This window comes from Diabrotica undecimpunctata, chromosome 9 (assembly GCF_040954645.1).
Source record: "Diabrotica undecimpunctata isolate CICGRU chromosome 9, icDiaUnde3, whole genome shotgun sequence".
Classification (NCBI taxonomy): Eukaryota; Metazoa; Arthropoda; class Insecta; order Coleoptera; family Chrysomelidae; genus Diabrotica; species Diabrotica undecimpunctata.
The window spans coordinates 14,888,351-14,902,561 of record NC_092811.1 but is presented as its reverse complement, the minus strand read 5'-3'; the positions used below and the strand labels follow the sequence as shown (position 1 = coordinate 14,902,561).

Below are 14,211 nucleotides of genomic sequence, written 5' to 3'. Positions count from 1 at the left end.
AATGTGGAAACGCCTAGCACACAACAGGGATGAGTGGCGAGAAATGGGAGAGGTCTTTATTCGACAATTTGGATAGAAAAAGGGCTATAAAAAAAAAAGAATATCGTGCAGACAAGAAGTAAAAGGTGCAATGGAAGATAGGGGTCTACAAGTAGATAACTGGAACGATCGCAAGCGTTGGAAGCTAGGTTGCGAGAAACGGCGGCAGCTGTAATAAACTCGTTATATATATATATATATATATATATATATATATATATATATATATATATATATATATATATATATAATATATATATATATATATAGAATTTCTTGTCTGATATTCACAAACCCGACCTTCAGAGATGGTCTCCATAAAAGTGTTTTACTGTCTACCATAAATTAATAATTAGCATAAAATGCTAAACACTTGGATAATAAATTCGCCGTCTTCTTATAATATGCAGTAAATCTCTAATATAAATGAACATAAATAACTAATCGTATATTCTATACGATTAGATATTTTGTCAAAATGATAACTGTACGAGAGATACTCATTCTCGTAAATATTCCATTTGCACAAATAGATGAAAATTTTGATATTAACTTGTAATGAATGCTTGCTTCTATATGAACTCCAATTTCAGAAAGTTTATGACACATATTAACGCAATAAAAGCAGCAGAAAGCAGTTTTAATAAATGAGCGCATAGAACTCGGCAATTTTAAAGCTAGACATTAAATTCTTTATTAACATATGTATACTGGTTTAGGAATTCTGGGTTTAAATAATTTTATTTAATGTTATAAATTATATAAAAACTACAATTTCCATCACAGTACTCAAAACATGTTGTAGGTATATTACGCTGTGCCTTTTAAACACCTTAGAATTCTTCTTTTTTATGTAACGTTTGTTTTTAAGCGCTGGCTTTCATTAGGTACGTTAACAATCTGAATGACGTGAACGATTATTGAATGTGAATGATTAACCGTGGTAAGCGATATTTTCCTTATTATATAACCAAAGTATTGAACCTTTCTCCTTTTAATGGTGTTGATCAGTACTCGGTGTTTGTGAATGGATTTTAGTATACGTTTGTTGTATATATGTGCTGTCCATGAGATTTTCATCATACAATGGTAGTCCACTTCCTAAAAAAGCCAACGCTAGAAAATGTGAATAACATAGAATAATTAGTTTGATGAGCCATGTACTTAAGGTACTCCTTACTATCATTCACTCGTGATATACACCAAATTAGAAGAACACCTGAGTGAAGTTCAATTTGGATTCAGAGCAGGACTCGTAACGAGGGAAGCACTTTTTAGTTTGCAAGTTCTAATACAGAGAGCCAGGGATGTCAACTGTGATGTGTATGCATGTTTTATTGATTTCGAGAATGCATTTGATAAAGTCCCACACGGGAATCTAATCAATATCCTAAAAACATCAGGACTCGATGGTAAGGATATAAGACTGATCTCAAACTTATATCTCCAACAAATAGCAACAGTGCGATTAGAAAATGAACTGTCCGAAATCTTCATAGTCGAAAAAGGATTGGATTGCTGTAAATGGCCAACTTATAAACAATATTAGATATGCAGACGATACAGTGTTGCTGGCAGATAGTGCGCATGGGCTGCAAAGGATGATGGATAACGTTGTAGAAGTATGTAACAAATACGGCCTAAATCTAAATTGCAAGAAGACAAAAATAATCACCATTAGTAAGAAAACCAACATAAACGCCTAAATTACAAAAGGCCATAAACCGTTAGAAAAAGTGGAAAAAATATGCTATTTGGGCTGCAATATTAAGGATGCTTGGGATCACAGCTACGAAATCACAGCTACGTATTGAAAAAGCCAGAAGCTCTTTCAACAGCCTTACGAAGATTCTCTGCAACATACCTTTGAGTATCAATATACGCATAAGAATTCTTAGATGTTAGGTCTTTACTGTCCTTCCGAAGATGCCATAAAACGATTAGAGGCATTTGAAATGTGGTGCTACCGACGTATCTTGAGGGTCTCATATATACACCACACAAGTAACATAACTATTATCCAGAGGCTAAGAAAAGACAAAGACATAGAAATAGCTCATGGTTATTTCTCTTGCACACTGCAAGATTTCAAATATCTCTGCCTGCGGCATTCCAAAGCTTTTACTAATATTATCCATTATCCATTAAGGTAAATATTATAACACAAGAAGATTTTTTGAGTACCGCAAAATTAGAAAAACAAATCATCAACAGCAAAAAAAGTAAAACCAATGAGACAATAAGTTGGTTACAAACCAAAGAAATTAAATTGTGTAAATATAAGCCTTATAACATATTTTTTAAAACGACTTATCAAGACAATGACGATTATACAGAAGTAAGCATTTAAAAGAAGGAACAGGAAGAGAACCTTCAACTGGGTTACAGTTTGCCACGTATTTGGAACCATTGTGGCCTAAAGGAAAGCCAGTTTCGGAAGAAAAACCTAAAGATATACAAAGTTATCTTCACTTAATACCCTTAAGTTACCACGATTTCTATACAAATCTTATAGCAGATAGTAATATAATCGAGGATATAGACGGATTTAACGGAAATCCAGATTTCGAACCAGATGCGGATTGTTACCTAATCTTATATTTAACAACAAAGAACCACGTGATTTGTTTCTTACTTATGAGTTAATTTTTTAGTTGTTAATTTAAATATAGCCTTAATATCCATGTTATAATAAAAGTGTTTACATTTGAGTCGTTTTTTATTATTTTTATATCCAAATAATTTCCTCAAATAAATAAAACATTTTTCTTGATTTTCTCAAAACTAAGTTAATGTCAGTTGGTTCGTTGTTGCATAACCGGGTCCAGTTGTCCATTATCATTTTTGCTAATCTAATCAGTTTTGCTGGTATATTCTTGTTTTTAATTTTGAGTAAGAGTTGGTGTCTACTTACAGAGTCCAAGGCTTGTTGGAAGTCTATAAATAGTAGGTGTAAATTTGTCATGTTCGTAGCATTTTTAAATCAGCTATGTTAGTAGGCAAATGGCATCTATAATCGATGTTCCTTTTCTGAAGCTTTGTTGGGTTTAAAGATCTGTAGGTAGGGTAGAGTGGGCCACAATGAGACACGGGCCACTATGAGACAGTTAAAGTATTTAAATTTAGGAGGGGCTTGACAGGTGCTGCACTCTATGAGCAATTCTATAAATTTCAGCTTTATCCATAACTCCACATTGCAAATGGCTGATATCAGTCTGCTACAGATTGTTTGACTTTGTAGTTTTTCGACACCAGAAGTTTTTTTTATCACTTTATTTCATCACAAAATATTAACCAGGTAAGCAGATATTCTGTTACTTTTTATAACTAACCTGTGACACCTATTTATATAGCTCAATTTCGTGATATTTACAGTTTTAGTTTTAATGTATAAATCGGTTATAATAACCAAAGAGTAAAATACTGTGCATTGGGCCACAATGAGACAGAATTTTTGTATCATTGTGGCCCATCACGCAGTTGCTTTTTAAATACAGTAAATAACTCATTTTATTATCAGAAATGAGCTACGTTCAATAAAATAATTGAAAATTTAATTCACTAATATTTTTTTAAATAAATAACAAAATTTTATTTTTTTACTATTTATTTATTTTAGTCTACTTATTTTTGTATTTATTTTTTCAGGTTGCAGAATGTCGAGAGTAAGAAAGCGGAAATCCGACAAGGGGCAGTTTTCTACTGAAAGCATGAAGCAGGCAGTGGATGCAGTTCAAGTTGGAGTTCGGGGTACACGTCTGTCTTTGCGTCAAGCTGCAGAAGAATTTGGTCTAAAATTTCAAGCTTTGCAAAGGTATGTTACTAAACAGAAAGCCAATCCTGATCAAGATATTCGTATGGCTCCTAACTACAGCTGCAGAAAAATTTTTAATAATGAAGAAGAACTATCTTTATTGGACTATATCACTATTTTTTCCAAGATGTGCTATGGCAAATCAACAAAAGATTTTCGTGAGCTTTGAGATGGCTCAAGCCAATAATATACCAGTCCCTAAGAGCTGGACTACAAATAAAAAAGCAGGCATTGACTGGATGCAGTGTTTTTTAAAGCGCCATCCACAGTTGCGGATACGTCAACCAGAAGCATGTAGTTTGTCAAGGGGTACATCTTTCAACAAACATAACGTTGGTATTTTCTTCCACAACTTAAAGTCTGTGTAGGACCGTTCAGACTGTTTTTCTGATGGAATGCGCAACTACAATTTAGATGAGACTGCAACAACAACTGTTCATAAACCAAAGAAAGTACTGGCATCTAAGGGTAGTAAACAGGTAAGCAAATATACCAGTGGGGAAAGAGGAGTGCTCGTTACGACATGTTGCATAGTAAGCGCTTCTGGAAATAGTTTACCTCCGGCAATGATTTTCCCAAGAAAAAATTTCAGAAAGCACATGATCAGTGGTGCTCCTCCAGGGACTCTTGGATTGGCCACTAACAATGGCTGGATGAACGGAGAGGCGTTTGTTAAAGTTATGGAACACTTTAAACACAGTGGGTCCATAAAGGAGAACCCTACGTGTCTTATATTTGACAAACATGAAAGTCATTTGACTGTTCCAACATTAAACCTTGCCAAAGAAAATGGAGTGACTATTGCTACATTTCCTCCTCACTGCAGTATTAAACTGCAACCACTTGATGTGGTTGTTTATCAGCCATTTAAGGCACATTACAACGCTGCTGTTGATTCATGGCTTTTACACCACCCAGGCACACCATTATCAATTTACCAGGTTGCACAGTGTGTTGGAGTTGCTCATGAAAAGACGCTTACACCGGCTAATATCAAATCTGGTTTTAAAAAATGTGGAATTTTTCCATAATATGACAGTGACATTTTCACCAAAGATGCCTTCCTTATGAGTTACGTAAGTGACAGAAATCTTAAAAACAACCCAGTTCCATCAACCCAGGAGAACCATCAACGTCTACAGGTCCTGTTGTTAGCTGCACACATTTGTCTGGTGCTATTCAAGAGGAAGCTGATGAACCGCAAATCAACACTCAATCTATTCCAAGCCCCATAAGCTGCCAATCAACTCGATAATTTGTCAGTCCCCACATTTTGAAAGGTTTTCCAAAGGGAGGCGAAAGAAAAGGTGCGAGGAAGGCAAGTTGCAAGCTTTCAAGTAGTATCGTCACTGACACCCCTGAAAAGGCTAAAATAGAGAAGAGACTCGAAAAACGCAGTTTTTATAAAAATCGTGGGACAAAGAGACATGTCAAAGCTCTATTCTCGAAGTGCAAAAAAAGGCAGTCAGACATAGAATACCACGTTTCAAGTGAGAGCAGCAAGGAATTTGAAATTTGTGATTTTTGTGAAAGCAATAGTGAGGAGTTTTCAGACACTGACAATGGCCAGCAAGAAAAAGTTGATCCTTCAAAATTTAAACCTCTTGATGAAGACATAAATGTTGAAGATTTTGTCCTTGTTAATTTTGAGACTAAAGACTTGAGAGATGTTTATTACATAGCAAAGTAATCTCAACAAAGGACAAGTTTAAAAAATTTAGGCTATTTTTATTTTCCTACCATCTCAGATATCTCAATGGTGAGATTTTCTGACATCAAAATGATTTTGCCAAAGCCTTCACCTTTGGGTGACACAGTCAGGCTTAGTTTATTCCACAAATTCTCTGTGTCTTAGATTTAATCACAGTAAAGTAGAATATTTTTCTTAGAAAGCTTACTACTACGTTATCTTCACCGTTGTATTTTCTGTTAGATACGCATCTATGCAGATAACTTTGTTTTTTTTTTGTAGATGTATAATAAATTGCTTATAAAACGTTGTGTTTGTGTTTTTGTTACCATGTCTCAGTGTGGCCCATAAGGTGTCTAGTTGTGGCCCATGCTTGGGCCACAATGAGACACTTGCAATGATTTTTAAAAAGCTTTATGAAACTGATTTAAATCAATCACAGGGAATCAATTGTAATATAAAACGTACAGAAAACGTCAACGTTTCTAGAATACTATATTTGAAGAGAATCTGTCCACTTACAAAAAATTAAAAAATTAAAAATTGAATTTCGTCCCATAGTAGCCCACCCTCCCTTATACAAATATTTTCTCATTCGAAAAATACATATTTTTGAAGAGCAGTGTAACTAAAACGTAAAATTCCACAAGAAAATACTCCAAAACAACATTTTCTTTGTCCTATTCATCATTTGAAACACAAGGAATATGTTCCGAACGTCTCGACATCCAATTAAAATAATTAATTCCGCTCGTAAATTATTAATGCAATCACATCGAGCTCGAAGTGCACCGGCACTGACTAAAAAGGAAACCGCGAGATACAATACCATCATATTTCCAGATAAACATTCCGAGTTTATCAAACCTTGTTGTATCGTTATTATGACTAACACATCACAAAAAAGTTGACGTCATTTAGTGACACACACCAGTTGATACAAACTCGCCTATCGCTATTCATTTGTTTAATAAGTAAAACAAACCAAAGCAGGTACCGGCGTCTTACCTGGTTGGGTCCACATAGTTTCATTAACATACGAGTAGAAGTCTGTTGGTGTTTGTTTCCTACGAGTTTTTTAACCGGTAAAATGATCAGCAATATTCGAAATGTAACTAACGACTTTCTAGATAATGAAAGGAATATTTTTGGTGAAGTGGGCTGTGTGCAAAATGAAAGTGAAGGTAAGGACGTTTTCTTGTTATTAATATATTTTTTTAAAGATACCTAAACCATATTATTCTTTATACTTAATAAGTTGCTATGTTAACAGTTTAATAATAAAAAACAGCATTTTCGGTAATAACAATAAAAATAGTCCCCTACTCGATTAATGTACTTTTACTGATAAGATTAAAGTTATATTTATGTATCTTATTCCAGTGCAGTGTCAATTAGATTTTTTAAATAAGGTGGTATGTCACAATGTTTTATATACTTTTTAGGTACAGTTATCAGGGCCGCATTTAGGTCAATTGACGCCCTAGAAAATTCTCTAGTAGCCGCCCTTCAAACATATTCTATTTTTGCAAAAAAAAATTGCAAGTAGAATTTTTTATTTAAATAAAAGAATGCATTAAAAATGAATTTAAACTACGATGCTTATATAATATATTAGAAAAAATTGTAATTCGATCACATCAGAGATTTCTTCCTTGATTTTTCTTTGGCAAAATCATCTATAACGTCATCATAATTTATTGCCTTTGTTACGTTACTTTCTATGGATAAAATCGACAAATTTTTAAGACGTTCTTGCGTCATAATTAATCGGAAATTATTTTTAAGTCTTGACATTTTTAAAAAGGACCTTTCAGCGGACACCCTGGCAACTGAGATGCACAAATAAATGCGCGAAGCAATGTCAAAATTAGGGAAAATATCTTTCAATCCACTCTTCTTCAAATATTTAGATATGTCAATTGGTGATTTTATTGTCCAACTGACCCTTTAAGTGAATGCATTCATGAATGAATGATGTATCTAGGTCGTCTTTATAAATTTGTATCAGATTTTCAGCTTCTTTAATAATTTCTTCATTATTTAATTTTGGTAAATCGGTTATAACTAAATCTCGGATTTATTCGCTCCGTGCGTGACCATGGTAGGGGTACCTTGAAACGATGCCAGCGTGCGTAGCGGCGAAATATGACAAAATTGGACACTTTTTTTACGCATAAATTTTATCAAAAATGTGTGCAAATACATGTTGCGTATTTAGTTGTGCTAATAATAGCAAAAATAGTAAGTGTAGTTTTTATAGGTTCCCAAAGATTACATATAAATTAGAGAAAAGAAAAAGATGGATCCGTGCTATTAATATGAAAAAGGAAATATCACGTAACCTCATTTTTATGCAATTGAAATATTTAAATTATTTACCTTAAATGATATTTTATAAGGCTTCAAGCTAACTGCAGAGTGCCTGTTGACTTTAGCTTTTATATCATAACTTTTACTATTACTGTTTTTAATTCTATGCTCTTTCACGTGAAAAACTTGATTTGCCAGTACTAGATTTTTAACTTTTCTTTTCTGTTTGGGCTTAAAAAGATATATTATGATGAATTTTGAGAAACCCAGTTCTTATTACTACATTTATTTGGTACATAAACTGAAATAATATAATTAAAAAGTTAGTTATTAATAATTGTCAATTTCGCCTGTATATAACAATGTCAAACATATGTCATTAATGTCATATGTTTAACCTGAATTTTTTTTTATTTAGAAAATCGCATAACCTGAAAATTGGTAGGTCCAAAACTGTCAGATGAAGGCAGTAGGTGTCGCGTCAGTCACGCACGGAGCGAATAGGCAACAAAAATTGAAGAAAAAGGCGCCTATATAGGCAAAGATTTTTATTAAAAAAGGCAGGAATATTAACATTTAGGCAAAATATAGGCAATAAAGGAATATAACTTATTATTTATTGTACAAAGTGAATTAACGTAATATTAACTTAAGGCAGGTATATTTACACATCATAATCATTAGTAGAACATTAGTATAAATAAACTAGTAACTAAATAACTGTAAATTAATAATTAAACATTCTAACCACTTAAAATTTTATCATTAATAGAAACAACTAAATGTTTTTCAATATTTTCGGTCTTAAAACTATGTCTTCGATCACTTAAAATTAATTTGTACATTGAAAACGAACGTTCGACATCGACAGATGTAATTGGAGCATATTTCAGACCGGATAATAAATCTGGCATAATTTGAAATTCCTCGGAAAATGTCCCATTCAAAATTTTTGCAACATTAGATAAAAACGAAAAACCTTCATTCTTGTCGAAAACATATTTCATTATTTTTTTTTAAATTAATTGACCGTTACTTCCAGGTGCCGATTTAATTTTCTTCTTTAAATTATCTATTAATTTTACTGACTCACATAAATTTATCTCTTGTTTTTCTAATAAGGTAATTGTGGTAACTATTAATTTATAATTGTCATTGATATAAGCGAGTTCATGTTTCAATTTGGGATTTTTTAATATTTTTTTTTTGCTTCTCGAATGGCTTCGGAAATATCATCATCAAATCTGACATAACTAATTCTATTTCATTGCAGTGTTCAAAGTAAAAGAGAAACTGCTTCGAGCTAGGTTCCCCACCTTGTAATTACTGGTTTAGGTGGCAAAGGGACACCGGGAAATCTTTCTTTATATATTTGCACCCTCAACGGAGCCTTTACAAAAACTTTTTTCATAAAATTTATAAAATTATTTACCAACGAAAACAGATTTCTTCTTTCTTATTTCTTCAGCAATTCTATTTACCCCGTGGGCTACACAAGTGCAATGAATTAAATTAGGATAAAAATCTTTTATCTTAAATTAACAGCAGCTTTTAACATATATGCCGCAGCATCTGAAAGCATTAAAACTATTTTATTCACTGGTATAGCGTTGGGTAAATAGAGGTTTGTTAAACTATCTTGTATAAATCGACTTATTGTTAAATTGTTTGTTTTTTTCGAATTCTTTAATGGCAACTAAATAAGGTTTTCTCGCAAAGTTTTCGTTCAAAATTCCAATCATTAAATTAGCTATATAACTGCCGCATACATCTGCATCTGTCGTTTCATCCACGATAATATACAAAAAATTGCCCTCTAACTCCCGCTTAATTTTTGAAATACATTCCACATAACATTTTTCCACAGTATGTTTTCTTAATGTACTCTCGTCCGGTAAGGATTTATTAAGATATTTTTCGAAAAAGCATTTAAAACTAGGGTTATTAACTTTATACAGAGGAATGTTGGATGCAATCATCATCTGGCATAAATCAAATTTAAATGCGTCTTCCTCCTTTTTTTTTTAACTGCTTAAACTATCCCGCAGAGATATTTGGGCTAACTTAGAGGAATTTAATTTTTCCAAATTACGTTTATGAAGTTAGGTTCCACAATGATGGTCAATAAAGTACTTTTTTCTACTTGAAATCTGAGAATTAAAAAAAAATAATTAGAATTCTAACACCACTTTAGAATTTAGTGATGTTGTGGGACGAGAAAAAAAGAGAAAAAATAAAACTTACCGATTTGCCGCATGGTTTACAAAATGCTCCATCTCCTTCTAGAGAAAGTTCCGAATAAGGTGTGATCCATAGACTTAATTTAGATGTCATCTTTTCACACAAATGTCTTCTAAAACGTTTTAAAACGTGTTCTTTGCTTTTCGGTATACACAACAAAACTAAACTACGTAATAGCAATTTGTGACTAAACTCTGATCCAGTAACCGACTGTACAACTGATAATAAACTAATAAAGCTTAGGGATTTCCAAATAGTTAACCGTCAAGTCTCGATCAGGTACATTTTCCTAGAAATCTGTTATATAAACAAACCATTGATATTTTATTATTGGACCAAAATTTTATTATAGAATGGTTTAGTAATAGAATAATATCATGAGTAGTACCATGAAATTTTAAAAAAGCACAAATAGGCGGAATTTACGAAAAAAGGCAAAAAGTGCAAAAAACAATTATAATAGGCAAAATAGGCAAAAAAGGCATTTTGCCTATAATCCGAGCTTTAGTTATAACACGTTGATAAATAAGACGATAAGATTCCAGACGTCTATTCAGGTCTCTTATCAGAGTATCGATTATAATATAGAATGTGTGGATTTTCATCGTCAAATTGAATTTTTCTTTTTCTCTTTCTTATCTCTTTGTTTTATTTCATATTTTTTAAACGACAGAACCCAGATCCATTGCAGGAGTCTGGACATACTTATTGTTCACTCTTTCTAAAATATGTTGCTAAATGACAGCTCATAAAGCCATTTCAAAAGTGTTCATTTTTTGAAAGATACAAAGTGCTTTTCAAGATGTTTCACAGCTTCTGTTTGACATTCGTCGTCAGAGATAATAAAAAGCGCATTTTTTATTTCGCTGAAGCCAGTGTATAGTGCTTTAGTTGCGTCCGCCCTTTCGGACCACCTAGTTCTACTAAGAGGTTTCACAACAGGTGATTTTAAGTTGTCAGTTCAAAAATTTTTCATCTATATGTGGAAGCCAAGAAAAATGTCTATAATTCTTGTAAAAAAAAATGAAAAAGGAAGTGGCGCTTATACAGGATTCTGCTGCCAAAGATCCTACCAAATTGACAGAATGTCCTGAGCAAGGTACGTAGAGATAGTGCAAAACACCCCTGACCACGGCGCAGTAGACGAAATTTGGTTTACAATAGAACCTTTCTGCCTTTACGTGAATTTTAACTCCATCTTCGCACAGCTCCATGGTCAGGAGTGTTTGCACTATCTTTACTCAGCAAATTTATTGTGATTTTTTATTCTGGCCTGCAGCCCTGAATATTTGCCAGACATATTGAATGCGTTATCATCTGACTGGCCGCGACAGTCACTTAAATCAATGGTATATTCCTCTAAAGTCGAAATAACTGTCGATTCTTTAGTTTCTGCCTAATGTGCAAAATGCATTTTCATTGTACAAATGTTTAATGACTACCTTTGTGGTGCTACCGGCGGCCCAATACTCCCTAAACTTACGATTTATTTTTTAGAAATGAATGCCCGCTTCTATTCCATTGATGGATGTACTTAAATGTTATTCGATTTTAATTTTTATATACAAATATTTTTTTGTGCAGTATTTTTGCCCTAGGCAACTGCCTATATTACCTAATGATAACCAAAACAAATCTTCAACTTACGATTATGTACGTGAACTGTAAACTTGCTATTTTAATGATATCTAGTTAAATTTCCAAAGAAAGCAGTAAATTTTTCATAATTTTACTCTAATGAATCCATGTCATAACTCACTTGGTATCCTGCCTAAAATTTGGCATTGTCCAATAATTTTTAACTTAGTTACAAAATAACTACGTTAAATTATCAACTATCCAAAAAGCTTTAGTTTAAGCAAACGTTCATTATCCATACTGCCGTAATTTTTAAATTAACCGTACCTAAAGATAAAATTACAACTAAAATATGCAAGCTAGGGATTTTGCTGATATTACCGTAACAAGTTGTCATTTTGGTAGTGAGAAATTAGTTCGTCTGTCACTTAACAGATGGGAAAATTAGTTCACGTGTCATTTAGTAGAAGGCAGCAGTGATGTAGTAAATGCGACAGATGCGCGGTTGCCGAATTTAAGAAAAATCTGTAAAACATTGAAAATGAGTTTTGTGATAATGCCAATTATGGATTATTCCTTAGACAAGGAAAGACAGTTCTCTTTCCTTTTCTAAGGATTATGCAGTAACCATGAAAATACAAACCACGTGGTTTTGTTTAGCGAAGTCCCCCTCCCCTCAGTAAACATTTTGGCATCGTTTGATTTTTAATCATAATTGTATAACGTCGGTGTCTTAACAATACAATTATACCATTATAAATTCAAATCGTGGTTCTTCTTCTTCTACTTCTTCTTGGCTTTTATTCTACTGAATAATTAGCCAGTACATTTTTGTTTTGTTAATTTTGGGCAACTGTCGTGAATCTGAGAATATATCTCATGCCCTATTATCATTTATCAGTGAATATAGACATTTTATCTACATATCTAAATTTTATTTATGTTTTCTATTTTCTTATAGTTGTTTTAAATGTTAATATTGACTAGGTTATTATGAAGGTTATAATTTTATATGGTTGATCTGTAGGAATCTGAGAAGAATTTTGATAATTTTAGAGTTAATATCGCATAGAAGCGTTGGTATGTTAATTGGGGTTTTAATATTAATTTTGATCAGCTCCTGATAGACATCATAATCTTTTATTTTGTTTATTGGGCATTCCCAAAATATGTGTTCTAGTGTATCCATTTGCCCACATTCACAGTATGGGTTATCGCGAATGTTGATTTTATATAAATGTACTCCTGTCAGACAATGACCAGCCCTCATTCTAATAATGGTAGTAATATGCCTCCTATCTATGTATGGGATTGTGTCAAACCATGGTTTATTAGGAAAAAAATTTTGTATGTTGTTATACCACTTTCCTTTATATTGAAAAGAATTTAACCAATTATTTTGATGCATAGAACATATTTTATTTTTTAATAATGGCATGATATCCAAGTTACTTAATCGAATTTTAGCAGGAATATTTAATTCAGCCCCAATCTTTGCCAGTTTGTCAGCTATTTCATTTCCCTTGATATAATTATGTCCAGGAATCCAACATAATCTAATATCTTTCTCATATTTATTTAAATAGTATAGTTTCTTTTTAACTTGCAAGACTCTGTAATCCTTTGTTGCAGTTATCATATTGTTATTAATGTTGTCTATAGCGCTCTTTGAGTCCCTAAATATTATAGCTTTATCAAAATTTTTTTCCTCGCAAATCATTAGACCCTTTTGAATAGCTATTATTTCTGCTGTACAGATATTAATAAGTGAAGGAATTTTTTCAGAAAAGGAATAATTTATACTAGGTATGTGTATTCCTATGCCCGTTTTGGCTTCCTCAAGGTTTTGATTTTTTTGTTTTTTTGAAGCATCTGTAAATATTTGTATGTAATTATTGTACTACGAATTTACAAAATTATAATATTCCCAAAGGTTATGGGAACTTTTTTTTTCAAATCGTGGTTGAAAGTTTTAAGGCCCAAAATGTCTCGAAATGTTTACTGCGGTTTGCATAATTACTGGGGCATAATGGTTTTTACATAATACATAGATTACATAAGCTTTAGCATGTCACGTGGGGCTTATCTAAAACAATTTCAGTTTTATTCACTTTCTGCCAAATTTAATTATTATAGATAAAACATTTAAATATTTCCGTAATTGAAAAAAAATTATGGAAATTTACTTGAGTAATAATTATAAATGAGATGAAAATCTGAAATTTTCAGAAAAAAAACTTACCCCTATTGACATTCGATATGAAAAAAAATTGTTGTTGCACTGACGCTGTTTTTCAACTGACTTACATATTTTAGAATTCTTAGAAATACTGTTCTTATAAATAAATAGTAACTTAATCTTCATTCGCTTCACACAAACTCTCTACTAAGACCTACTTTCGTCAATGTTTGAAACAGTTTTTTAAAAGGTACCGTATCGTATGCCTTCTTTAAATCTACAAACAATAGGTGGGCAGATAGAGTCCTTGCCTTCCGTTTTTCGATTACCTGCTCCAGAACGAATATACCATCACTG

The 14,211-nt window shown here is 32.5% G+C and overlaps 2 protein-coding genes across 2 annotated transcripts in view; both read left to right on the top strand.

The window, feature by feature from the left end:
- The first annotated feature begins 4,248 nt into the window (after positions 1 to 4,248).
- On the top strand, positions 4,249 to 4,884 carry LOC140450435 (uncharacterized). Its single transcript, XM_072544076.1, has one exon. The coding sequence runs from the start codon at positions 4,249 to 4,251 to the stop codon at positions 4,882 to 4,884; it is 636 nt and encodes a 211-aa protein (XP_072400177.1).
- Positions 4,885 to 6,414: 1,530 nt separating this feature from the next.
- LOC140450297 (uncharacterized) overlaps positions 6,415 to 14,211 on the top strand; it is a 41,349-nt gene continuing 33,552 nt past the window's right edge. The window contains exon 1 of the mRNA XM_072543841.1: positions 6,415 to 6,727. Coding sequence (XP_072399942.1) covers positions 6,634 to 6,727 — 94 coding nt within the window. The 5' untranslated portion in view covers positions 6,415 to 6,633. The remainder of the gene's footprint in view (positions 6,728 to 14,211) is intronic.

Bases quoted from the DNA above. Each gene is read 5' to 3' on its own strand.
- LOC140450435 (XM_072544076.1), top strand. From the start codon at position 4,249: ATGCGCAACTACAATTTAGATGAGACTGCAACAACAACTGTTCATAAA.